At 34.6% G+C, this 27500-nt stretch overlaps 1 protein-coding gene across 1 annotated transcript; it reads left to right on the top strand.

Moving 5' to 3' along the window:
- Positions 1-6940: 6940 nt before the first annotated feature.
- Positions 6941-25722, top strand: LOC133331293 (uncharacterized protein CG43427-like; the record flags this gene model as incomplete). Its single annotated transcript, XM_061539692.1, has 4 exons — positions 6941-7204; positions 15344-15550; positions 25336-25478; positions 25566-25722. Coding segments are annotated over exons 1-4 (771 nt in total), but the record flags the coding sequence as incomplete, so codon positions are not given.
- Positions 25723-27500: the final 1778 nt, after the last annotated feature.

The following is a 27500-nucleotide window of genomic DNA, read 5'->3' as shown; positions in this document are numbered from 1 at the left end:
GTCTTTAGAAAACAGCAACAAAAAACATATAAATTTAATTGTCACTTTAGTTGAGAAAAAGAAGATGAAGAAAAAAATCAGCTTAAGACATGAACAAAACCAAAAATAGAATATTAAAACCCAAAAAAAAAACAGAAAAATTTAGTACAGAGACAGATAGATTTAGATCAGAGATTGGTTAAACTCACACCATTAAGTGAAAATTTAAAAAAAAACATACCTAGTAAAAATTAAAGCTCTTTAAACTCACTTATTTTATGTTCCATTATAAAGTTTATCCCATTAAGAAGTTTCAAAAGCATTAAGCTTTTGATGGGAATCTTTACAAAAAAATAACAGACGACAATCTACCCCATTAATGTATTGTTAGGAATATTTTAGTAGTGCGTGGGAGTTTTAGTTTCTTTGATTGGCTATTTAAATTACAAGTTTCAAGACAAAGTTTTATTTGTTTATCATAAATTTGGCGCCCAACATGTGGTTAGGTTCACAAAGATATGCTCGAAGGCCTTGTGTTTAAAACTTTGCTAAGGTAACGAAGTCTTACATTTAAAATCACAATTATAGCAATTTGGCGCCCAACATGAGACTGCATTAAGTTAAAATATAAAAAGTCTAAAGCCATTAAAGCTAAAAACCAACTTCCTAGCCTTAAAGAATAACCATATCAAAGCTATAATATTTTTGGTGTAAACGGTATCGGTATTTACATCGGTATTGCATTTCATGATTCCACGGTACTATGACAGGAAACCCCATAGATACTAGATTCGTATTAAAGGCAGATTTTTTGCGAAAGAATAATCAATTATCACTCAATACCGCCCTGACAAATCAAAATAAATACTTCGACAAATTTCATGCGTTAAGTTTTCAAAATTAGCGACACAAAATTCCATTTCAAGAATGAATCTGGCCTTTAGAAGAATTCTGAAGTTGGGTAAGGATTTCCAACAAAAGACTATAAGCAATCTCAGCAAAACATGTAAATACCAATAAAGTTCAAAATAATGAACAAAGGTCAGTAAAAAGTGGATAAAAGATCACCATAAGTACCTCGTTTTTTCGAAAAATTTTCAAAATCCAACTAGCTTTAAAGAGAATCGTATATTCCTAACCACACTACTTCTATTTTTTGGACAAGAATTCTTAAAAATTATAAGCTTATAAATCCACGGTTGGTAGGCGCCTGAAAAATATCTTAAAAAATCCACGCTTCTCCTATGCCTGGAAAAAATATTTTAAAAAGTCCACCCTTTTATGCCTGGAAAAAAATTTCATTAAAAAATCCACGCTTGGTAGGCGCCTGAAAATTTTCTCAAAAAATCCACGCTTCTCCTATGCCTGAAAAAATATCTTTAAAAAATCCACGCTTCTTCTATGCCTGAAAAAATATCTTTAAAAAATCCACGCTTCTTCTATGCATGGAAAAAAAATTTTATTAAAAAATCCACGCTTGGTAGGCGTCTGAAAAATATCTAAAAAAATCCACGCTTCTCCTATGCCTGGAAAAAATTTCTTTAAAAAATCCACGCTTCTCCTATGCCTGGAAAAAAATATCTTTAAAAAAATCCACGCTTCTTCTATGCCTGGAAAAAAATTTCATTAAAAAATCCACGCTTATCTTCTGTTTAAAAAAATATCTTTAAAAAATCCACGCTCTTTAAAAACCTACGCTTCTCCTATGCCTAGAAAAACATCTTTAAAAATATCCACGCCTATGCCTAGAATAACATCTTTAAAAATATCCACGCCTATGCCTAGAATAACATCTTTACAAATATCCACGCCTATGCCTAGAATAACATCTTTAAAAATATCCACGCCTATGCCTAGAATAACATCTTTAAAAATATCCACGCCTATGCCTAGAATAACATCTTTAAAAATATCCACGCCTATGCCTAGAAAAACATCTTTAAAAAATCTACAATTCTCCTATGCCTGGAAAAAAATATCTTTAAAAAATCTACAATTCTCCTATGCCTGGAAAAAAATATCTTTAAAAAAATCCACGTTTCTTCTATGCCTGGAAAAATATCTTTAAAAAAATCCACGCTTCCTCTATGCCATGAAAAAAATATCTTTAAAAAATCCACAATTCTCCTATGCCTGGAAAAAATATGTTAAAAGAATCCAAGCTTCTCCTATGCCTGGAAAAATATCTTTAGAAAATCCACGCTTCTCCTATGCCTGGAAAAAATATGTTTAGAAAATCAACGCTTCTCCTATGCCTGGAAAAAATGTCTTTAAAAAATCCTCGCTTCTCCTATGCCTGGAAAAATATCTTTAAAAAGTCCACTTTTATTTGACGCCTCAAAACATTAATTCCTAACCTTGAATAAAATTTATTTGGTGGATCTGTTAGTCTTTGAAAAAAATATTTATTAAACAATAATTCTTCTTTAAAGAAATCCACACATGTTGCTCAGACTGTGTTTTTGTGGTTGGCGCCCAATTTGGGGCAGGACACAATTTCTCGTACTTCGGCACAAATTATTCAGTTGGTTATCCATTAAGATCCTGGTTTTATCACACTTTGTCTTTGAAATGCATGAAATCAAATCATATCTGGCGTCCAACGAGAAACTAATCAGTCAAACAGGCTTCCATCATTTGCGAAGAATTCCGGTGAATAAAATTTATTTGGTAGATCTGTTAGTCTTTGAAAAAAAAATCTTTTAAGAACATTTCTTTAAAAAATTATTGTAGATTGTCTTGCTGAGCTTGACGTCCAATGTGGGGCTAGGGCATATTTTGCTCACAATTTGTCCTACATCGGCACAAATTATTCAGCTGGTTATCAATTAAATTTCTGGCTTTGTTCCTCTTTGTTTTAGAGATGCATGAAATCGTATGATATTTGGCGCCCAACGAGAAACTAAATTAATTAGTCGAACAGTCTTCCATTAATTCCTAACCGTGAATTAAATTCATTTGACAGTTCTGTTAGTCTTTGAAAAATAATCTATCAAGAAAAACTAATCTTTATATAAATCCACGCTCTTGTTCAGATAATTATTTCTGTGATTGGCGCCCAATGTGGGGCTAGGATATATTTTGTTTACAATTTGTCATAAAACGTCACAGATTATTCCGTGGATCATCTATTGATTTCCTGACATTCCTCTCTATGACTTTTGATGTGCAAAAAAGCGTGATATATATTGGCGCCCAACGTGGAATTAAATTAATAATTTGAATGGACTACTAGAAGATTAATTCCTATATTCAAAATCGACAATAAAGCACAAATGTCGGATGTGTAGGTCCTTTGAAGGAATATTCATAAAAAATCCATATCTTTCCGTCCAACATGAAATTAAATTATTTAACTGATTAACTTAGTTTCATGTTGGGCGCCAAAATATGATTTAAGGATTTTTTCCATGAATTCCTATGAAATCAACTCCCATCTTCGGCACACCAAAGTCTCAACCGCATCGACACAATAAAGTTCAATTTGCGGTGGCTATTTTGGATTCGTGCGGGACAGACACCCAAACACTTAAGTTCATATCAATTGTGGGCATTATTACTCGTCTTTAAGTACGAATATAATTTAATAATTTTCAATTTTTCACTTTAGAATTTTCGCAAAAAAGCATTCTCACACACACACTCATACACACCCATCAGCGCATCATCACCATCAGACGGAATAAGCTGAGAATCGAGCAATTTTCAATATAATCATGAAGATAAATTGTTATGGCTGGCTGTCGTTCGTTTGGTCGGTTCAGATGCCTTGAAGAAAATGTTAATTGAAATATTTATTATGCCATACAAAAAGAAGAAGAAGAACAAGAATAAAAAATTACAACAGAAGAAGAGGGTCACATATGTCTGACAAAAAAAAAAAAAAAGGAATTAAGTGCTTCACTTGTGGAGGACAATTACTCTCATTTTGTTGTGACTCGAAGTTGAACTCACGGCGTAACATCTCAGCGTGGCGAATTCTTCTTTTTGAAAATATATCTTCAACTAATTATTTCGAGTATTTTTATCCGGCTTAATGTTCGTTCGTCTTGGCTAAGGTTATATGGATGGACCGCATAACTGACCAACTAATTATATGACTTTTTCATGATCTGCCAGAAGTGAAGCTATCAAGAAGTATTATGGTGTTAATTGTCCCCACTTCTGTTCTGTTTCTTTTTTTCTTCGTGGCTGTAGCAAATGCAACATTCCACCCGACAAGTTCTTTACATGCACCGCTCGAATCTATTTTTTTTCTTTCTACCTGTTAATTAAAGGTCTTAATTGTTTCAATGGAAGCCAATTCTATTCAGTAAAATAGTGTTAAGAAATATTGTCAACACCATTTGCCGATACACGGTTGGAGGAAATTCCAGCCGAAGAAATCTCCAATAGAAATTGGACTGAAAAAAAAATGAGAAACTTGAGAAATTTTAAATAGCCAAAGAAGGAATTTGGGTCGTGTTTGTTTGCGCAAAATTAAAAACATATTTATAGGGGTCATCTGTAATGCGAATCCATTATTTTTCATTGTGGAATTTTAAAATAATATTTTTTTAGGAATTATCACACCGCTAGTTCAAAAAAATATATATGTGGCGCCCAACGTGGGGCCCTAACACAATTCATTTTTAAGCTAGGCTTAAAAAACGCTTATTCTAGGCTTCTATAAAATATCTTAAAAGTATATACGCCAATGTCTTAACAATATTGTTAAAAAAATCTATTTTGGCGCCCAACGTGAGGCACTGAAGAAGTTCATAAATTGCATATTATTGTTATTGGTATTGATGGATGATAGGAAGGTGGGAGTTTATTCAGACCCACCTTGTGTAGCAGTCATTGATGACCACGCCTTTGCTGGAACCTTACAAAATATTTTTAAAAGTCCACGGCTGTGCTGGACCCCTTAAAAATATTTGTAAAAAATCCAAGCCTGTGCTGGACCTTTTAAAAATATTTTTAGAATATTTTTTAGGAATTATCACACTGCTAGTTTAAAAAATACATATGTGGCGCCCAACGTGGGGCCCTAACTCAATTCACTTTTATGCTAGGCTTAAAAAACGCTGGGCTTCTATAAAATAACTTGAAAATATCTACGCTAATATCTTAACAATATTGTTAAAAAAATCTATTTTGGCGCCCAACGTGAGGCACTGAAAAAGTTCATAAATTGCATATTATTGTTATTGCTATTGATGGATGATGGGAAGATGGGTGTTTATTCAGACCCACATTGGGTGGCAGTCACTGATGACCACGCCTGTACTGGACCATTTAAAAAATATTTTTAAAAGTCCACATATACATTAAAAAATATATATGTGGCGCCCAACGTGGGACCCTAGCACAATTCATTTTTATGCTAGGCTTAACGCTTATTCTAGGCTTCTATAAAATATCTTAAAAGTATCTAACAATATCTTAACAATATTGTAAAAAAAATCTATTTTGGCGCCCAACGTGAGGCACGGATAAAGTTCATAAATTGCATATTATTGTTATTGCTATTGATGGATGATGGGAAGATGGGTGTTTATTCAGACCCACCTTGGGTGGCAGTCACTGATGACCACGCCTGTGCTGTACCCTTTAAAAAATATTTTTGAAAAATCCACTCCTGTGCTGGACCCTGTAAAAAATGTTTTTAAAAATTCCAAGCCTGTGCTGGACCCTTTAAAAATTGTTTTAGAAAATCTCAGTCCACAGAAAATATTTTTACAAATCTGCGTTCGTAATAGGTTTACCAGAAGAATTTTAAAAATATATTAGCTTTTGAAAATGTTTCGTTTAATGCTAGTCTTTAAAAAATTGGCGCCCAACGTGAGGCACTCTCAAAATGCTTTATTTAAATGTCAAAATAGAGATGTATATAAAATTTAATCGCTACTCATCGTGTTTTTTCTTCTTCTTCTGTAGGTTGTGGAGAACAAGAATTTTAGAAATATATTAGCTTTTGAAAATGTTTCGTTTAATGCTAGTCTTCAAAAAAATGGCGCCCAACTCTCAAAATTCTTTATTTAAATGTCTAAATAGAGATGTATATAAAATTTAATCGCAACTCATCGCATTTTCTCTTCTTCTGTAGCTTGTGGAGAACACATTCAGCTCCCATCCCCGTTCCTCCACTAATAAAGTGTGTCTAATCTGTTTTTAATCGCTCATAATTTGTCACAGTTGTATTTTATGGCCAACCGCCGCTGCCATTCGATTTATCGATGAAGCGTAGGCCTCGTGATAAGAAGATTTAACACCTTCTCGACACCCACGCCCGACAAATCACGACCAATGTCTTAACACCTTTTTTCTCGTTTTTTTCGAAACATTTATTTCCTACAAAATGTTTTGAACATAAAATTGAATTTTAATATGTGTATTTTTATTTCATTTCAGATTACATTTCAAAATCGGAAAACAAGAAGAAGAAGAAGAGGAAAGAAAACAAAGACACGACAATAACCTGAACACCGAATAAAATAAAACGCAACATATCAAACGCATTTACATATATGTCGTGGGTGATTGACACAACTTGAATGAAATTGGTAACCCTATACCTTGTTGTCGTTGTTGTTCTTGTTGCTGTGTAAATGTCTCTGCTCATCATCAGCGAAGTGACGAAGAAGAAGAAGTACAGTCACAGCCACCATAACGCCATCACAGCCATGTCATTGTAAAATGTTACCATTTCCATTAGAGCTACATCGGAATCCGTACCAAAGTTTATTGCTATTGAAAAAATCATCAACTAAATAAGAGAGAATATCGAAAAATCTGAAAATATAGAGAGAAACGAATTTATATAGAAATAATTTTTATTTAAAAATTAAAAAAAACCCAAAGGAAAGAGGATTTTCATCCCATAGAAAGGAAGTCCTGATCCAAAACAGAACCCATACCCACCCCTCACATAAAATTTGCCCACCTAAACACGCCTCCTAGTTGAGCGGCATTTGAAATGCCCTTAGAATGTGAGCGAAGTTCTACTTCGCCATCAGCAACCGGCACAGCAGCTTTGATAGCATCTGAAGTCCAGCACAACCAGCAGTCCTCGTCGACGGCGGCAAATTCAGCAACCCATTTAAATGAAGAATTGACCCAGCTGCCAGCAGCAGGAACAGCAGCATCGATCATGGATGGGGAAATGTCAACATCACAAACATCAACAACATCGAACAGTAGCAGCTGTAATGGTGGTGGCAGCAGTGGAGGACGGAAAACGGTGAGTAGGATTTTTTAAGGGGAGAATATAATTTCCTAAAAATATTAGAAGATTTTATAGAAATATTTTTCGGATTCTTTCCCCGACGAAAAATTTTTACGATTCTATTTTTAGAGGCCATCACATGGGTAGAGATTTGTATACCCTTCACCTCACCGTGGTACCGGGTATTATGTCTTTGTGTATATGTTTGTAACAGGCAAAAGAAATCGAGATAGACCCATGGTTCCTTTTGAGAATATACATAGAATCACTTTCTGAGTCGATTTATGTATGTCCGTTTGTCCGTCCGACCGTCTGTTGATGTTAAATTGTAAACAAAGTACAGGTCGCACTTATAATCCCAATCGGATAAAATTTGGCAGAGCTCATTCACCCTATTGAATTTGGGAAAAATCGGTTCAGATTTAGATATAGCTCCCATATATATGTTCGGCCGATTTTAGGTAAATGGTGCACTAAAGTCCCTATATATCTTTCGATTTGCCCGAAATTTGGCATATACTACTGAATTAAGTCTACAATAATGTGCGCAAAGTTTCGTGAAAATCGGTTCAAATTTAGATATAGCTCCCATATATATTTTCGTCCGATTTAAGGTAATTGGTGCACCAAACTCCCTATATATCTTTTGATTTGCAGGAATTTTGGTATAGACTACAGAATTAAATCTAGAATGACGTGTGCTAAGTTTCGTGAAAATCGGTTCAGATTTAGATATAGCTCCCATATATAGATTCGCCCGATTTTAGGTTAATGGTGCACCAAAGTCCCCAAAAATCGTTCGATTTCCACGAATTTTGCCAAGGCGTACTGAATGAAGTCTATAATGACGTGTGCTAAGTTTCGTGAAAATCGGTTCAGATTTAGATATAGCTCCCATATATAGCTTCGCCCGATTTTAGGTAAATGGTGCACCAAAGTCCCTGAATATCATGCGATTTGCACGAAATTTGGCATAGCGTATTGAATGAAGTCTTGAATGAGGTGTACTAAGTTTCGTGAAAATCGGTTCAGATTTAGATATAGCTCTCATATATATTTTCGCCCGATTTAAGGTAAATGGGGCACCAAAGTCCCTATATGTCTTTCGATTTACACGAATTTTGGCATAGTGTACTTAATTAGGTCTAGAATGACGTGTGCTAAGTTTCCTGAAAATCGGTTCAGATTTAGATATAGCTCACATATATATTTTCGACCGATTTTAGGTAAATGGTGCACCAAAGTCCCTGAATATCATGCGATTTGCACGAAATTTGGCATAGCGTATTGAATGAAGTCTTGAATGAGGTGTACTAAGTTTCGTCAAAATCGGTTCAGATTTAGATATAGCTCTCATATATATATACCTAATTATGTCTATAATGACGTGTGCTAAGTCTCGTGAAAATCGGTCCAGATTTAGATATAGCTCCCATATTTAGTTTCGCCCAATTTTAGGTAAATGATGCACCAACGTCCCTGAAAATCATGGGATTTGCACGAAATTTGGCATAGCGTACTTAATTATGTCTAGAATGACGTGTGCAAAGTTTCGTGAAAATCGGATCAGATTTAGATTCGCCCGATTTTCTGTAAATGGTGCACCAAAGCTTTTGAAATTCATTCGATTTGCACGAAATTTGGCATAGCGTATTGAATTAGGACTAGAATGATGTGTGCTAAGTTTCGTGAAAATCGGTTCAGATTTAGATATAGCTCCCATATATAGCTTCGCCCGATTTTAGGTAAATGGTGCACCAAAGTCCCTATATGTCATTCGATTTGAAAATCGGTTCAGATTTAGATATAGCTTTAACCACAGGCGTGGATTTTTTTTTTTGAAAATTATTTTTAGGCTATAACCACAAAAGGATTAAAGTAATTTTACGGAAAGTGTGTCCTTTATGTTTTCATTTTTCTACATTTTCAACTTTTAAGTACACTTGCTGTAATATGCCTTCTTCAAATACCACCCCTCCCCCTTGTCCCTTGACAACACTTAGTACAACTTATATGTGTTGCAAGTTAATGTTGCACTTAAGCACCATTTTTTCTTTTCTTTTTTTGCTAAGTAGAAACAAAATACTTTCATCGTGTATTTTCCATATCGTGCAATTGTTAGTGACCTTTTTTCTCCCTCTCTCACTTTTGCCATGCCTTTCTGTCTTTCTTCGTTCATAGTTTTAGTTTTTTTTTTTTTTTTTGTTAAAACTTTTTTAGAATTATTTTACAACTTTAATGGTTTATGAGTATGGATTGCATAGATGTCTGCCGGTAGTACATGCACACACATCCATATCTGCATATGTTTGTAGGTCCCCTGGCCTAGGCTTCTTTAAGCTCTGCTGTGTGTGTGTCTCGACGTCATGTTGGCTGATTTTCTCGATGACTGTCAGCCAGCCTGCCTGCCCGCCTGTCTAGGTTTATTGACTTTTCAAGTATCTGCTTCAAATGCATTTGTGCGGAATACAATTTATTTATGCATTTCTTTTTCGATTTTTTTTTCAACATTTTGTTTGATTTTTATTTTTTCTATTGCTTCTTCTTCTTTTTCCTCTCCATGTACTCAATTCATATTTTATTCTAAAATGTAACTGAAGCTGAATGGTTAGAGAAGAGATCTATATAGACTCAGTGAGTCATAAAATACTTTCTCTTAACCTATATTTAAATCGAAAATGTAAATTATATTTGAAAATGGGATTCATGTTCACATGGATATTTATGTTTATAGGTAGTCATACATAATACAATGTAAGTGTTTATTTATGTATCCTTTCAAAGAGTGAAGGATTGAGAAATATATAAATAAGGATGGGGACTTAAAAAAATATTTTAGGGCACCTCAATAGATTTGGACTTAAAAAAATATATATTTTTTAAAGTATATCCTAAGGCGTGGATTTAAAAAAAATTAAATCATATCGTAGGCGTGGATTTTTAAAATATATTTTTAAAGTATATCCTAAGGCGTGGTTTTATTTAAAAGATATTTTTAAAGTATATCCTAAGGCGTGGATTTATTTAAAAGATATTTTTAAAGTATATCCTAAGGCTAAGATTTATTTAAAATATATTTTTAAAGTATATCCTAAGGGGTAGATTTATTTAAAATATATTTTTAAAGTATATCCTAAGGCGTGGATTTATTTAAAATATATTTTTAAAGTATATCCTAAGGCGTAGATTTATTTAAAATATATTTTTAAAGTATATCCTAAGGCGTAGATTTATTTAAAATATATTTTTAAAGTATATCCTAAGGCCTGAAGTATATCCTTAGTGTGTATGAACAGGCGTGGTGTTTTTAAAAAATATTTTTTTGGGTACCTCAATAGGCGTGGATTTTTTAAAAAAATATTTTTTTGGGTACCTCAATAGGCGTGGATTTTTTAAAAAAATATATTTAGTGTGCCTCAATATTTTTCAGAATGAATTGAAATTTTCGTTGCTATGCCAAACTATAACCTCTTATTTTTCCCACACCCTTCAATTTTCAACATTGTTTGTTTGTTTTGGTCATCTATAAAAATAAGGCCATTCATAGTTTCCATTTTCCCAGCAGTTGGTGTGCTAATCCATTGACACCATAAACTAAGCTGATAATTGTCCATGACAGACGCAAAAGCTTATTATACCCTTCACCACACTGTGGTACAGGTTATTATGTCTTTGTGCATGTGTTTGTAACAGAAAAAATAATCAAGATAGACCCATGGTTCCTTTTGAGAATATGCATAGAATCACTTTCTGAATCGATTTATGCATGTCCTTTCGTCCGTCTGTCCATGTAAAATTGTAAACAAAGTACATTTATGATCCGAATTGAATAAAATTTGGCACAGCTCATTTGTTTGGCCCAAGGACGAACCCTATTGAAATTGGGGAGAATCGGTTCAGATTTAGAAACAGCTCCCATATATATTTTCGTCCGATGTAAGGTAAAGTCCCTATATATCTTTCGATTTGCACGAAATTTGGCACAGCGTAATGAATAAGGTCTAGAATAATGTGTGCAAAGTTTCGTTAAAATCGGTTCAGATTTAGATATAGCTCCCATATATATGTTCGACCGATTTAATGCAAATGGTGCACAAAAGTCCATATATATCCTTCGATTTGCACGAAATTTGGCATAGGGTACTAAATTAAGTCTAGAATGATGTCTGCCAAGTTTCGTGAAAATCGGTTCAAATTTAGATATAGCTCCCATATATATTTTCGTCCGATTTTAGGTAAATAGTCAACGAAAGTCCCTGGAAATGTTTTGATTTGCTCGAATTTTGGCATAGCGTACTGTATTAGGTCTAGAATGATGTCTGCCAAGTTTCGTGAAAATCGGTTCAGATTTAGATATAGCTCCCATATATATTTTCATCCGATTTTAGATAAATGGTGCACCAAAGTTTCTGAAAAACATTCGATTTACACGAAATTTGTCATAGCATACTGAATTAAGGCTAGAATGACGTGTGCTATGTTTCGTGAAAAGCGGTTCAGATTTAGATATAGCTCCCATATATATTTTCGTCCGATTTTAGGTAAATGGTGTCCCTATATATCTAGTCTCTGTCAAGTTTGCCTGAAATCGATACAGATATAGATATGTGACAAAAACGCGTCGTCTGTTAGGATACATATGTGGAATATACCCAAGGTGGTGAAGGGTATCATATAGTCGGCCCAGTCCGACTTTACTACATTCCTTGCTGGTTTTTCGTTTTGCCATTAGCACCCAAAAATGTTTGAGGTTTTCGTCATAAACCCCCCTTAGAAATGGAATGAACTAGGTAATCAAAATAAAAACAAAATATGCTAAAGAAAAGTCCCCCCAAAAAAATATGGCAACGTTTTGTAAGAAAAATCACAACAAAGCTCAGTCATTCAGAAACAAAAAAAAAACTGTCTGTAGAACCCATTCTAGAACTTCTCCTCAAACCCTTCCCCATCCATTTTTTGTTTGGGTTATGCACCTCAATGCAATGCAATAGAAAAAAATCATAATAAGCATGGTGCCTTCAAGTCGTCCCAATAGACCCTTAAGAGGTTTCTCAAAGCTAAAGCTGATGATGACGACAAAGCCCAAGGCATTCCAAAGACACCCAGAGGCATTTCGTTTGTGGAAAGCAGAAGAAGGAGAGCCAAACCAAACCATCAACATTGCTTTAAAAAAACTGTTAAAGCGTAAGCATGTCTCTTGAATGGAAATTTAAATTTCCTCATTCCCCTCAGCCACCCAATGTTCTTCGGTATCCCCCAACCCAGCTAGTTATTACCTTCATAGCCATACCTGACTTTGGTGATTTTTTTTTTGCTTCTTTGCGCCTTCTATCATATTTTGTAATTATTATTTCCATATCTTTTTCTTCGCTCTTAAACATATGAGACTGTTTTGCAACAACAAAAACAATAAAATCGGCCTATACAGACGCAATAAAAAATAAATTGTCAACAATTCTCATTTCCGTCAACATTACAAAGTCATTGTGATGCACAAAAATATGTATTTGAGGGGATGAGGGGGAGGTGGATAATTGTGGAAAAAAATTTAAATCCACGCCTTTAGAGGAACCCTAAAAACAATTTTTAAAAAATCCACGCCTTTAGAGGAACCCTAAAAATAATTTTTAAAAAATCCACGCCTTTAGAGGAACCCTAAAAATAATTTTTAAAAAATCCACGCCTTTAGAGGAACCCTAAAAATAATTTTTAAAAAATCCACGCCTTTAGAGGAACCCTAAAAATAATTTTTAAAAAATCCACGCCTTTAGAGGAACCCTAAAAATAATTTTTAAAAAATCCACGCCTTTAGAGGAACCCTAAAAATAATTTTTAAAAAATCCACGCCTTTAGAGGAACCCTAAAAATAATTTTTAAAAAATCCACGCCTTTAGAGGAACCCTAAAAATAATTTTTAAAAAATCCACGCCTTTAGAGGAACCCTAAAAATAATTTTTAAAAAATCCACGCCTTTAGAGGAACCCTAAAAATAATTTTTAAAAAATCCACGCCTTTAGAGGAACCCTAAAAATAATTTTTAAAAAATCCACGCCTTTAGAGGAACCCTAAAAATAATTTTTAAAAAATCCACGCCTTTAGAGGAACCCTAAAAATAATTTTTAAAAAATCCACGCCTTTAGAGGAACCCTAAAAATAATTTTTAAAAAATCCACGCCTTTAGAGGAACCCTAAAAATAATTTTTAAAAAATCCACGCCTTTAGAGGAACCCTAAAAATAATTTTTAAAAAATCCACGCCTTTAGAGGAACCCTAAAAATAATTTTTAAAAAATCCACGCCTTTAGAGGAACCCTAAAAATAATTTTTAAAAAATCCACGCCTTTAGAGGAACCCTAAAAATAATTTTTAAAAAATCCACGCCTTTAGAGGAACCCTAAAAATAATTTTTAAAAAATCCACGCCTTTAGAGGAACCCTAAAAATAATTTTTAAAAAATCCACGCCTTTAGAGGAACCCTAAAAATAATTTTTAAAAAATCCACGCCTTTAGAGGAACCCTAAAAATAATTTTTAAAAAATCCACGCCTTTAGAGGAACCCTAAAAATAATTTTTAAAAAATCCACGCCTTTAGAGGAACCCTAAAAATAATTTTTAAAAAATCCACGCCTTTAGAGGAACCCTAAAAATAATTTTTAAAAAATCCACGCCTTTAGAGGAACCCTAAAAATAATTTTTAAAAAATCCACGCCTTTAGAGGAACCCTAAAAATAATTTTTAAAAAATCCACGCCTTTAGAGGAACCCTAAAAATAATTTTTAAAAAATCCACGCCTTTAGAGGAACCCTAAAAATAATTTTTAAAAAATCCACGCCTTTAGAGGAACCCTAAAAATAATTTTTAAAAAATCCACGCCTTTAGAGGAACCCTAAAAATAATTTTTAAAAAATCCACGCCTTTAGAGGAACCCTAAAAATAATTTTTAAAAAATCCACGCCTTTAGAGGAACCCTAAAAATAATTTTTAAAAAATCCACGCCTTTAGAGGAACCCTAAAAATAATTTTTAAAAAATCCACGCCTTTAGGCCCTTGGAGATACCCAGGCCCTTAAATAATCCAGGCCCTTGGAGATACCCTAAAAGTAATTTTTAAATAATCCAGGCCCTTGGAGATACCCTAAAATAATTTTTAAACAATTCAGGCCCTTGGAGATACCCTAAAAATAATTTTTAAATAATCCAGGCCCTTGGAGATACCCTAAAAATAATTTTTAAATAATCCAGGCCCTTGGATATACCCTAAAAATAATTTTTAAACAATTCAGGGCCTTGGAGATAACCTAAAAGTAATTTTTAAATAATCCAGGCCCTTGGAGATACCCTAATAATAATTTTTAAATTATCCAGGCCCTTGGAGATACAATAAAAATAATTTTAAAAAATTCTCGCCTTGGGTGTTTTTAAAAAAAATTTACCCCAACCTATTGTTCCTGACCTCGTCGTTCATCTTTAATGAAACCACCTCCTCCTTCAAGTAATGTCATATTCCACTTGCACTTTTTGTTGTTGTTGCTTTTGTTTTATGTCTTGGCGGGCATAAATGAGCTGCAATGAAGCAAGAGGCCTTTGGCTTGAGGCAAACCAGCATTTTATGCAATATGATGTTTGGGTTTTTTTCTTTTTGTTGTCATCTCCCATTTCCATAATTTTCATGGTATCCTCCGGTGGATGTTTTCGTTTTTTGTTTTCTTCTGCTTGATTAGGTTTGTGGTCACGTTTGCTCCGAGCTTTATGCCAGCTTTTTAAGGGTTAATGTTTGCTCTGCTCTGAAGTGTTGCTCATAAGTGGTTTGTTTTTTCGCAGAACGAAAAAAATCTCTTTAAGTATTACCTACCGGTTGGCAATGTCCGGACATACAGACTGCCTAGCAGGCCGTTGGCAGCTCTCAGTGCTGCAGTATTCAATGGATTTTTGTAAATTTAAAATTTCAACACGAACGTATCGATTTGCTCGACAAAAAGACCCCCTCCAACACTCTGTCTCTCCGACACACACCCCCTTGGGTCTAAAGGAGAATGGCCAGACAGGTGCCAGCACCACAATGGGTAGAATAAGCAACATTTTTTTTTGTGAATTTAATATTGTTTTTAAGAAAAGATTTTAAAGTAATTTTCTTCTTCTTCCTCTTTTTATTTCAGTCCATTACTTCTCCCGATCCCACAGCCTATGTGGCCAAGGCTCGTGTCACCAGGCCCACACCACCGCCGCCACCCTACAATCCAATGCAATTTGTACAAATTAAACCTTGCAATTTATATCAAACAGCACAAGAGCAACTAAAGAAGGCCGAAGAAGTCAAGAAGATAAAGGAAGTGCGCAAAGAGGAGCCAGAGGATTGGCAAAATGTAAGTACAAAAACAGGGCAAAAAAAAGCATCAAGTGAAAACTAATTCCCAAAAAAAAAAAAAAAAAAAAAAAAAATATGTTCAAACAAGAGAGGAAGCGAGAAGAAAAAAATGCATAGCCCTTGACCCTGTTTGATTTTAAAGCGGACCCCTGAAAATATTCTCATACTGGTAGTGACTTGTCTTAGGAACTCATTTAAAAATATTTTTTTACGTGGATCTTTTAAAAAAATTCAGGGTACCTCATTTGGTGTGGATTTTTTTAAACATTATTTTTAGCGAATCTGCAAAGGCGTAGATTTAATGGTATTTGCAAAGGCGTGGATTTTTATACCCTTCACCACACTGTGGTACAGGGTATTATATCTTTGTGCATATGTATGTAACAGGCAAAAGGAAACGAGATAGGCACATGGTTCCTTTTGAGAATATGCATAGAATCACTTTCAGAGTCGATTTACGCATGTCCGTCTGTCCGTCCATGTATTTTTGTGAACAAAGTACAGGTCGCATTTATGATCCGATTTATATGAAATTTGGCACAGCGCATTTGTTTGGCCCAAGGACGAACCCTTTTGAAATTGGGAAAAATCGGTTCAGATTTAGATATAGCTCCCGTATATAGTTTCGATTTGCACGAAATTTGGCACAGCGTAATGAATAAGGTCTAGAATGATGTGTGCCAGATTTCCATATAGCTCCCATATAAAGTTTCGTCCGATTTAATGTAAATGGTGTACCAAGGTCCCTATATATCTTTCGATTTGCACGAAATTTGGCAGAGCGTATTGAATTAGGAATAGAATGATGTGTGTTAGGTTTCCTGAAAATCGATTCAGATTTAGATATGGCTCCCATATATGTTTTCGTCCGGTTTAATGTAAATGGTGCACCAAAGGCCCTACATATCTTTCGATTTGCACGAAATTTTGCACACCGTCATGAATTAGGTATAGAGTGATGTGTGTTAAGTTTCGTGAAAATCGGTTCAGATTAAGATGTAGCTATATTTTCCTTCTATTTAATGTAAACGGTGCACCAAAGTCCCTATATATTTTTCGATTAGCACAGAATTTAGCACAGCTTAATGAATTAGGTTTAGAATAACGTGTGCTAAGTTTTGTGAAAATAGGTTCAGATTTAGATATAGCTCCATATATATTTTCGTCCGATTTAAGGTAAATGGTGTACCAAAGAACCTTTATATCATTCGATTTGCACGAAATTTGTCATAGCGTACTGAATTAACTCTAGAATGATGTGTGTTAGGTTTCCTGAAAATCGGTTAAGATTTAGATATAGCTCCCACATATATTTTCGTCCGATTTAAGGTAAATGGTGTACCATAGTCCCTATATATCTTTCGATTTGCACGAAATTTTGCACAGCGTAATGAATAAGGTCTAGAATGATGTGTGCAAGTTTCACGAAATTTGGCACGGCGTAATGTCTAGAATGATGCCTGCCAAGTTTCGTGAAAATCGGTTCAGATTTAGATATAGCCCCCATATATATTTTCATCCGATTTTAGATAATTGAAGCACCAAAATCTTTGAAAATCCTTCGATTTGCATGAAATTTGTCATAGCGTACTGAATTAAGGCTAGAATGACGTATGTTATGTTTCGTGAAAATCGGTTCAGATTTAGATATAGCTCCCATATATATTTCCATCCGATTTAAGCTAAATGGTGTACCAAAGTCCGTATATATATTCGATTTGCGCGAAATTTGGCACAGCGTAATGAATTAAGTCTAGAATGATGTGTGCAAAGTTTCTTGAAACTCGGTTCAGATTTCGATATAGTTCAAATATATAGTTTCGACCGATTTGAGGTAAATGGTGCATCAAAGACCGTATATATCTTACGATTTGCTCGAAATTTGTCATAGCGTATTGAATTAAGACTAGAATGACGTGTGCAAAGTTTCGTGTAAATCGGTTCCAATTTAGATATAGCTCCCATATATATCTTCGTCCGATTTAAGGGGACCCCCCCATTCTCGGTGTCAAAAATTTTTTTGATTTAATTCGAATCTACTCTAATTCTAGAATGTTCCTACAAAATGTCAAGTGAAAATCTCAAGAACTCTTGAAGATATAGCCGATTTATTGTGTCAGCATCAAGTGACGGCTAAAGGGCTTCTCAAACTTTAAACGCGTTTTTCTCAAAACGAATGGCGGGCACGATAACTCAAAAACTAATAATCCAATCGGTTTCAAATTTTGACACGTTTCTCTGGGAGTATGTAGCTCTCGTATGAACTAGGATAAAGCCAATCGGTGAAGATCTTCCTTATTTTTTAACTTAGTTTGCGGTAAAAAATAGGCGATTTTCCATAAAAAAATTTTCAAAGTTCCGCCATTTTGTTAATTGTTGTGCGAAGACAATAATCCTAGTTCATACGAGAGCCAGACATGTCCTCTTTCTAACACAGTTGGAATTTTCGGATTCCGATGTTCCAGTGAGGAGTTATCATGCCCGCCATCGAAAATATGGACTTTTCTTTGAACCCAAAAAACAACAACAAAACAACAACAACAAATTTTGGTAAATTATTTTTCTTCCTTTTTAAATCTTCAAATATATATGTGCCAAGTTTCAAACCTTAACAAGCATTGGTATTCATTTACCAGCCCATTTAAAATCTTAAAAATAAAAAATCGAGAATGGGGGGGGTTCCCTTAAGGTAAATGGTGTACCAAAGTCCCTATATATATTTCGATTTGCACGAAATTTGGCACAGCGTAATGAATTAGGCCTAGAATTATGTGTGCAAAGTTTCGTGAAAATCGGTTCAGATTTAGATATACCTCCTATATATATATTTTCATCCGATTTAAGGTAAGGTATCTTTCGATTTGCACGAAATTTGGCATAACATACTGAATTGCGTCTATAATAATGTGTGCAAAGTTTCATGAAAATCGGTTTAGATTTAGATAGAGCTCCCATATATATTTTCGTCCGATTTTATGTAATTGGTGCACCAAAGTCCATGTAATATAGGGTACTGAATTAAGTTTAGAAAAGATCCATAGCTAGGCTGATTGACACAACGTACTGAAGTAATGTGAATTAGTCTCTGGCAGTTTCTCTGAAATCGGTTCAGATATAGATATATAACTAACACGCGACGGCTGTTAGGATACATATGTAGAATATACCCAAAGTTGTGAAGGGTATCATATAGTCGGCCCCGTCCGACTTTACTTCTTTCCTTACTGGTTTCAAAATTATTTTAGATTTATTTAAAATTAACTTAGCTCCAAATTTGCTTCAAAATAGAGTTCTCCTCCCTCCCGTCATCTATTCTGAAGTGAAAGTGAATTTTTTTTGAATACGACAACAGCAACATTTGATCCATCGATCATGAACCTATTACAATATAAGATAAGTACATAGCTCTACATACATAAATGTATGTCGTTATCTTTGTACGTGGAATTGCCCATGAAACTCGGTTATGATCTTCTTTCTATACGAAGTGTGAATATTTAAAAAAAAAAAATGGTGTTTCTTTTGTTTCCAATTTTTTTTTTTTCAATTTCAGTTTCTGTGGTTTTAACGATTACGTGAATTTCAAAATTTTGTGTGTTTTGTGTAAATTTGTCACGAATCTGTATCAAAAACATTGGTATCACATACATGCATACATGTATGTATCGTGTGTATAGAAATGTGTTCCATTGGTGTTTCGGTTTTTTTTTGGTTAGTGTTGGCATGGCTGGTGTCAATTTGACACTCTGACATCTCAAACAGACTGACTTACCGAATGTTCGCATTTCTGGGTCTTTGTTTGGCAATTTGTTCACTTTTGATTTTCGAGTTGCATGGTGTCTGTCTGTCCGACATGTACGTCCGTCTGTCTATGTATTCCAATGCATTATTCTGTAGTTTAGTTGGGCTTTTGTGTTGTGTCGCACGACGTATAAAATAATAACAAACGAAGAAGTGAGCCTTTTCATCACCACTTCACTCCCAATCTCCTTTCTCTCCCCCATCCACCCCTTGATTGGCCGTCGATCTCTGAACATTGGATGAATTTATGGATAGTAGATTTATTGCTGCGAATAACAATTGTTCCCTGAGAAATGTACAAATTCGATTAACAGCAGCAATCACACCGGATCAGCGGATTCGAAGTTACATTTCTCGAAGTGCATGCGCATTGACTATTTCTGTTTTTATTTTTTACTTTTGTACTTCACGTACAAACGTGAATTTCAATACTGGTGGCAAAGAGTTACAATTTTTTTTGTTTTTTGAAATTCGTGTACCATGTATGGCTAGAGAATCGAATCGAAAAGCCAACAATTGTTTTTTATTATGGATCGGGAGAAACATTGTGTAATCATCATAGCCTACATTATGGTTGCGGCGTGGTGTGCATTTTTAAATTTTTTGTTTGGTTGGGTTCCATAAAATGGGTATATTGATCATGGATCTGGTGTTGTTGTCTTTAATTAGTTAATTAGTCCATAAAAATAAGTCCCACCTTCCATTTCCCCTCTCTTCCTCTAGACGATGTTGACTCGATGGTCCTGCAGTGAGTCGTATGACGTCAGGGTGTGGTTTTTTTATAAGAATTTTTGCAAAGGATCAATAGGAGTGGACTAAAAAAAATATTTCAATAGGCGTGGATTTTTTAAAAAATATTTTTTGGGTATCTCAATAGGCGTGGATTTTTTAAAAAAAATATTTTTGGGTACTTCAATCGGCTTGGATTTTTTAAAAAATATTTTTTTTGGTACCTCAATCGGCGTGGATTTAAAAAAAAAAATATTTTTGGGTACTTCAATCGGCGTGGATTTTTTAAAAAAATACTTTTTCGTTACCTCAATCGGCCTGGATTTTAAAAAAATATATTTTTTGGGTACCTCAATCGTCGTGGATTTTTTAAAAAATATTTTTTGGGTACCTCAATCGGCGTAGATTTTTTAAAAAAAATATTTTTTGGATATCTTTAAAAAAGAAAACAAAATAAAGAATGTTTAAATGTCGGACGGACCGACATGATATATGATACCCTTCACAATTTTGAGTACATACAAGAGATGTTAATATCTACAATATCCAGATAGATAGATAGTAAAACGAGCAAACATAGGCCCTTCGCTGCATCATTTACATAAAATCTAACGAAAACATATATAAGACCTATATAAGAATCTGAACCGATTTCAACAAACCTTATCGCACATAATTTTTTCCTCAATTGCATTCGTTATACAAAATTTTGCTCATTCGGACAAATATTAGGAGTTTGGTGTTACTTGCTTACTTAGCTGGCTTGTGGTAGAACTTTCGTTCCATAAGCCGAGCTTAGAAAAGATTTCCAGGCGCGTCGGTCTTTTGCGCAGTTTTTCCAATTTGAAAGACCATTTTCGGCGATGTTGTCTTCGACTTGATCTTTCCAACGTATTCTTGGCTTTCCCCTTCTGCGTGAACCATCAGCTGGTTCGCTTTTATATGCCTTCTGGCCTGGGACATCTTCATCCATTCTCACAACATGACCTAGCCAACGTAGTCGCTACAGCTCAAAACGTTAATACAACACTCCTTACGTACCACGGATTTCTTGATGGTGGTCTTTGGTACCCAAGTGTTGCTTTTGCTGCAGTTTGTAGGGAGTGGGAATTCTCGGCCATTGTGCTTTTATATTATTATCGGGACAAGAGGTGCTTTCGTCAAACAGTTGAGTAAGTTGAGCGGAGTAGGCTTCTGCTAGCTTCTGCAGCCTTTCGACGTCGAGTTTCCGTGTTGTGGTAGATCGCACCTTTGCTGCTACATTAAGATGGGTGCGTAAGTTGTCTGCCAGAAGGTAATGGTCCGAATCGATATTCGCTCTCCGGATCGATCGGACGTCTAAAACACTGGATGAATACCTTCCATCTATCACAACATAATCAATTTGATTTCTCGTTGTTCGATCGGGAGATTTTTGCATTAAAATCTCCTAGCAGAATTTTAATGTCATGGCCAGGGCTGTTTCTAGGCGTTCGTAAAATATGTCTTTGGTCTGCTCATTGTTGTCATGGGTCGGAGCATGGGTGCAAATAAGACTGATGTAGAAGAACTTCGCTTTTATACGGATTATATCAATTCGCTCATCTACTGGAGTGAATCTGGAGACGAGGTCATTTATTCTCCTGTTAACCATAAATCCGCAGCCAAATTCATGTCTCGTTTCATGGTAGCTATAATACAGGGCGTAATCTCTGATTTACTTACTCCTGTCCCTTTCCATCGCATTTCCTGTAAGGCAATAATATCGGCTTTGTACTTCTTGAGTACATCCGCCAAAGCGAACACTGCGCCTGTTCTGTACAACGTGCGCACATTCCAAGTGCAGATTCGCAAATCGTGGTCCTTTATACGTTTGCGGGGATCGTCAACATTAGGGGGGTTTTGGTTTTCGTTTTCCTTGCTTTTTCATAGTAGGTTGGGTTTTCCGAGAGTGGGCAACTAACCCGACGGATCAACCCATTTTTTATAGTTCTTATGGGTGAACTCGCGGCACATATTAGCTCTTTATTTGATCGGGTGATGAAAATAGGTACCAGGTGGAACCACGGGGAGGTCAGTGTCCACAATTGAGATGAAAGAGGGACCAAGATAAGCCTGGACTTCGCAATGTTAAAGCCAATCTGAGCCGTTGCTTGGCAACTATCATCCCCTACGCCACCCAGGATTTTTACAAAACTTCGCAGACTGGGCCTTATTTAAATTTTGAGCCAATGGGACAAATAATGGGAGTTTGGTGCATCATTCACATAAAATCGGACGAAACTATATATGGGAGCTATATCTAAATCTGAACCGATTCCAACAAAACTTCGCAGACATCAGTCTGGACCTAATTCAATGCTGGGAGTTTGTGTATCATTCACAAAAAAATCGGACGAAACTATATTTCGGAGCTACATCTAAATCTGTTCCGATTTTCTTCAATTTCAATAGGGTTCGTCTATGGGCCAAAAAAGTGAACTGTGCCAAATTCCAACCAAATCGGATCATTCATGCGACCTGTACTTTGTGAACAAAAATACATGGACGCACGGACAGTCGGACATGCGTATATCGATTCAGAAAGTGATTATATGCATATTCCTTAAAGGAACCATATGTCTATCTCGATTCCTTTTGCCTGTTACAAACATATGCACAAATGCATAATACCCTGTACCACAGTATGGTGAAGGGTATAAATATTTGTTGGGTATGACGATATATATGACAATTTAATTTCTATTGAAAAAATTTGTAACTAAATGTCCAGAAGAATTTTTTTCTATAGAAGAACCGTTGACAATTTTTTTCTTTAAAAAATTGACCTGAATATTAATGATTCGAAAATATGTAAACAATTCAAATTGTACATTTTTGCAATTTAAAATTTTTTTCTTATGACCATAAATTGTAGCTGACACATATTTACACCATTGTAAATTCAATCACGCATCTATTATTTAATAAATATAATCGTAAACAAAATTCAAATAAAATATGTCAATATTATACCATGAAGATATGCGCAAAAAAACAAGTACACACCCTAATGTAAATGAAAAAATAAAAAAAATTAAATTCAATTTGGCACAATTAAATAAATCAACGTAACGAATGAATGGTCAGACAGACACCACACCGACAGACAGACAAAAAAACTTAGTAAACAACGTTTTTATGCCAATATTGTAATAAATAAATGACTTCCTTTCCCACACTAATGCTACCGTCGCTGGTAAGAGATAAACGAAGCTGACGAAAAACCGCTTCAGGAGGCACATAATATCAACATAATATGCAAAAACAAAACCAGAAAAAGTTAATAATTTTTTTATTGGCAAATTCATGCTTGTTGCAATCAAAAATGTACAGATTACAAAATTAAAAATTTTATTAAAAAAAATAAATAAATAAATTTCAAATAAGTTACATTCGAAAATCTGATAATATTGCCGTGCTGCAGTTTCAAATTGTCACAATCATGATGTGACACCATGTTGAAACATGAAATAGAAATTTAATAATTTAAATTCATAGAAAGTAAAGTGAAAAATACGAGACAAGTCCATCCGTGGAATATTAAAAAAAACGAAGCGAACTAGAGTGCGGTAATGTTTCGGCGGCAAGTCTTTTGCTTGTGTTTTAACGAGAGTTGAAATAAAACGAAACGCCATTCTCATTAACATTTAAAGAAATTGCATAATTCGAAGAAAAAAACACAAAAGCCGAGAAAAAAAATTTTTGTGGACTTATGCTTAGCATGACAATTGCTTGAAAGCCGTACAACATCGAAGTAACATTTAAAGGGCAAGATGAACAACATTTCTTTGTTGTTGAAAAAAATACATCAAGTCCAAAAAACATTAGGGCCTCTGGCCCAATTCTATAGAAAAAAATCGGCCGGGAGGTCTCATGATTTTTTGCTAGAAAACAAAATCGACCAGGAGGTCTCAGGTTTTTTTTCTAAAGAAAAAAATCGACTTGGAGGTATCACAATTTTTTTTCATCTGTTGAATATACCCAAAGTGGTGAAGGGTATCATATAGTCGGCCCCGTCCGACTTTACTATTTTCCTCACTGGTTTTCTTTATATAAGAATAATCCTGAGGTCCCGACGAAATTTTAGTTCTATCGAAAAAATCCACTTGAAGGCCCCACACATGGGACAGAGGTCCGACGATTTTCTTCTATTGAAAAAATCTAGCTCTGGTCCATGCTTTTTCTATAGAAACAATTCGTGAGAAATTCAAGTCGTTTTTTTTTTCATTGAAAAAAAAAATCGTCGGGACCTGAGGTCCATTTTTTTCTTTCTATTGAATAAAATTAAAAAAGACCTCTGTTTGATTTTTTGCTAAAGAAAAAAATCCTTGCTTCCAATAAGTCCTCCAGGTGGGGTTTTTGATTTGAGACATTCACTATTTTCCTAATTTCAGTTTCTTTCCAATTATTCCACCTTGAACCTGAATGAGCTACGTTTGTTGTTTGTTGTTGTTGTTTTTCAAACGGTAAATAATTAGCTTTCCAATGAATATCAATAATCAAGTGATAGTGATGCATCACTAATTGACAATTGATAAAATTTAGAGACTGGTGAATTTTCAATATTCATTGAAAACCTAAAACAAAACAAAAACAACTTCAAACCCCTTCTTTGAAGTTGTAGACAGCCACCGACCGAACGAACGTGGATACAATGTAAGCTGTTTGAGACCTCCTCATAAACGATCTCAGGTGAAATTTTCACACACAAAAATTCTTTGGCGTATTAACAACCAATTACAACAACTCAATTAAATATTCCGAACACAAACAATTCTAGACAAACCAAAAAAAGAAAACAAAAAATAAAATAAACAACAACAACAACTGCCAGTAATTATTGATGACAGTCAATAAGGCAATTTAGACTTTACACAAAAAAGACCTCCCATAATTAAAAGCAATTGAATGTGGCAAAGTAAATAAATATCAGAAAAAGAAAAACAAAAAACGCGAACAACTTTCTCTCTTTCTTTCCATCGAAGTGCCGTTTTTTTCTTCTGGCCTCACTTTTCATTGTGAACAAAAGTATTGAAAAAATTTTTTAACAGTAGCTATTTTTTTAAATTGAATTGAAAACAAAGTGATAACAATTCTTAACATGTTTTCTTCTTCTTCTTGCACACTTTACAACATCGCACACCGAACTTTGCAACCTGTGTAAAAAACTTCATTTCATTGACTGGCTGGGCCCTACCCATCGCACACCTAATTACAACGGTGGTCACACAGAACCTGGACAATTGGAAGTCATCACGTAGAAAACGTGTCGAACACATTATCGATCGTGTGGTAGAGGTTAAAAAACTCGAATTGGAAGAGCATGATCGTACGCGCAGAAAATCGAAAACATTTTCCGAAATGATTGAAAATCGGTAAGCGCCATTTCCAGTCCCTTAAGATATTATTTTCTATGGATTTTTTTTAAATAATTTTTATTTTTCTATTCTTAATTTGTTTAGAAGTGATCGCGTTGGCCGTCCTGCTTTGAAAAAGTTAGCCTCATTGGCGGTCTACACAGAGGATGAATCGAATGATCTGAGTGATTTGGGTATTGGCACCAGCAGTGCCAGCGGCAAAAGTAGCCTGTCGGAGGATTATGATAACAATAGTGTTATGGTAAGTAAAAAATAATAATTTCGGAAATAGGAAATAAATCTCAGCAAATCAGGAAAAAAATTAAAATTTGGAAAAAATTTAGAAAAAAATCGGTCCATTTTTTTCTGTAAAATTTCGAGACTCAGGTTAATTTATTCTATAGAAAAAATCGTCGGTACACCAAGTCCAGTCTTTATAGAAAAAAGATCGATTTTTTCTATAGAATTCGTCGGGAACGTTGGCCCAAGTTTTTTCTATAGAGAAAATATCGTGAGACCTCTAGTTCTGGTCCATCTTTTCTGTAGAAAAAAAATGTCAGGTCCATTATTTTCTATGGAAACAAATTCGGAAGACCTCTGGTCCATGTTTTCTTCTATAAAGACCTTCAGATCGATTTTTTTTCTATAGAATTCATCGGGAACGTTGACCCAAGTTTTTTCTATAGAAAAAATATCGTTAGACCTCTAGTTCTGGTCCATTTTTTCTGTAGAAAAAAAACTGTCAGGTCCATTCTTTTCTATGGAAACAAATTCGGAAGACCTCTGGTCCATGTTTTCATCTATAGATACAAATTCCCCAAACTCTGGTTCAAGTTTTTTCTATAGAAAAAAAATTGTGAGACCTCTTGTCCATGTTTATCCAAATTCGTGATACCTCTGATCCTTGTTTTTTTTTTCTATAGAAAAAAATCGTCGTAACCTCTGGTCCTGTTATTTCGTCGGGAATTCTATTCCATTTTTTCTATAGAAAAAAATCGTCGGGGCCTTTGGTCCATTTTTGCTATTGAAAAAAATTCGTCATTACTTTTTTTCTATAGAAAAAAATCGGGACATTTGGTCCATTTTTTTATAGAAAAAAAATCGTCGGGACATTTGGTTTATTTTTTCTATAGAAAAAAAGACCCTATGGTCGATTCTAGAGACCCTACAGGTCGATTTTTTCAATAGAAAAAAATTCGTGAGTACCTCCAGGTCAATTTTTTTTTAATAGAAAAAAATTTATGAGACCCTCAAGGTCGATTTTTTCAATAGAAAAAAATTCGTGAGTCCCTCCAGGTCAATTTTTTTTAATAGAAAAAAATTTGTGAGACCCTCAAGGTCGATTTTTTTCAATAGAAAAAAATTTGTGAGACCCTCCAGGTCAAATGTCCCGACGATTTTTTTCTATAGAAGAAAAGGGTGATTTTTTTCTGGAGGGTTTCACGATTTTTTTTTCTATAGAAAAATCGACCTGGAAGGCCTCACAATTTGTATCTATAGAAGAAAATCGTCCTGGAGAGTCTCAATTTTTTATAGGAAAAAATTCGTGAGACCCTCCATGTCAAACTTTTCTAATAGAAAAAAATTCGTCGGGACATTTGGTACACTTTTTTTTCTATAGAAAAAAATCGTCGGGACCTCTGGTCCATTTTTTCTATAGAAAAAAATCTTCGGGACCTCTGGTCCATTTTTGCTATAGAAAAAAATTCGTCGGGACATTTGGTCCACTTTTTTCTATAGAAAAAAATTCTTCGGGACATTTGGTCCACTTTTTTCTATAGAAAAAAACTCTCCAGGTCAAATTTTTTTCAAAAGAAAAAAATTGGTTAGACCCTTCAGGCCGATTTTTTTCAATAGAAAAAAAATTGTGGGACCCTCCAGGTCGATTTTTTTCAATAAAAAAAAAAATCCTAAGACCCTCCATGTCAAATGTCTCGACGAATTTTTATCTATATAATAAATGTTAGATTGTTTTCTATAGAAAAATCGTCCTGAAGGGCCTTACGATTTTTATATATAGAAGAAAATCGACCTGGAGGG

This window comes from Musca vetustissima, unplaced genomic scaffold (genome assembly GCF_032173495.1).
Source record: "Musca vetustissima isolate MV318-11 ecotype Yass unplaced genomic scaffold, APGP_CSIRO_Mvet_v1 utg81016, whole genome shotgun sequence".
Classification (NCBI taxonomy): Eukaryota; Metazoa; Arthropoda; class Insecta; order Diptera; family Muscidae; genus Musca; species Musca vetustissima.
Note: the sequence above shows the minus strand (reverse complement) of the source record. Positions and strands in the feature narration are given on the sequence as shown.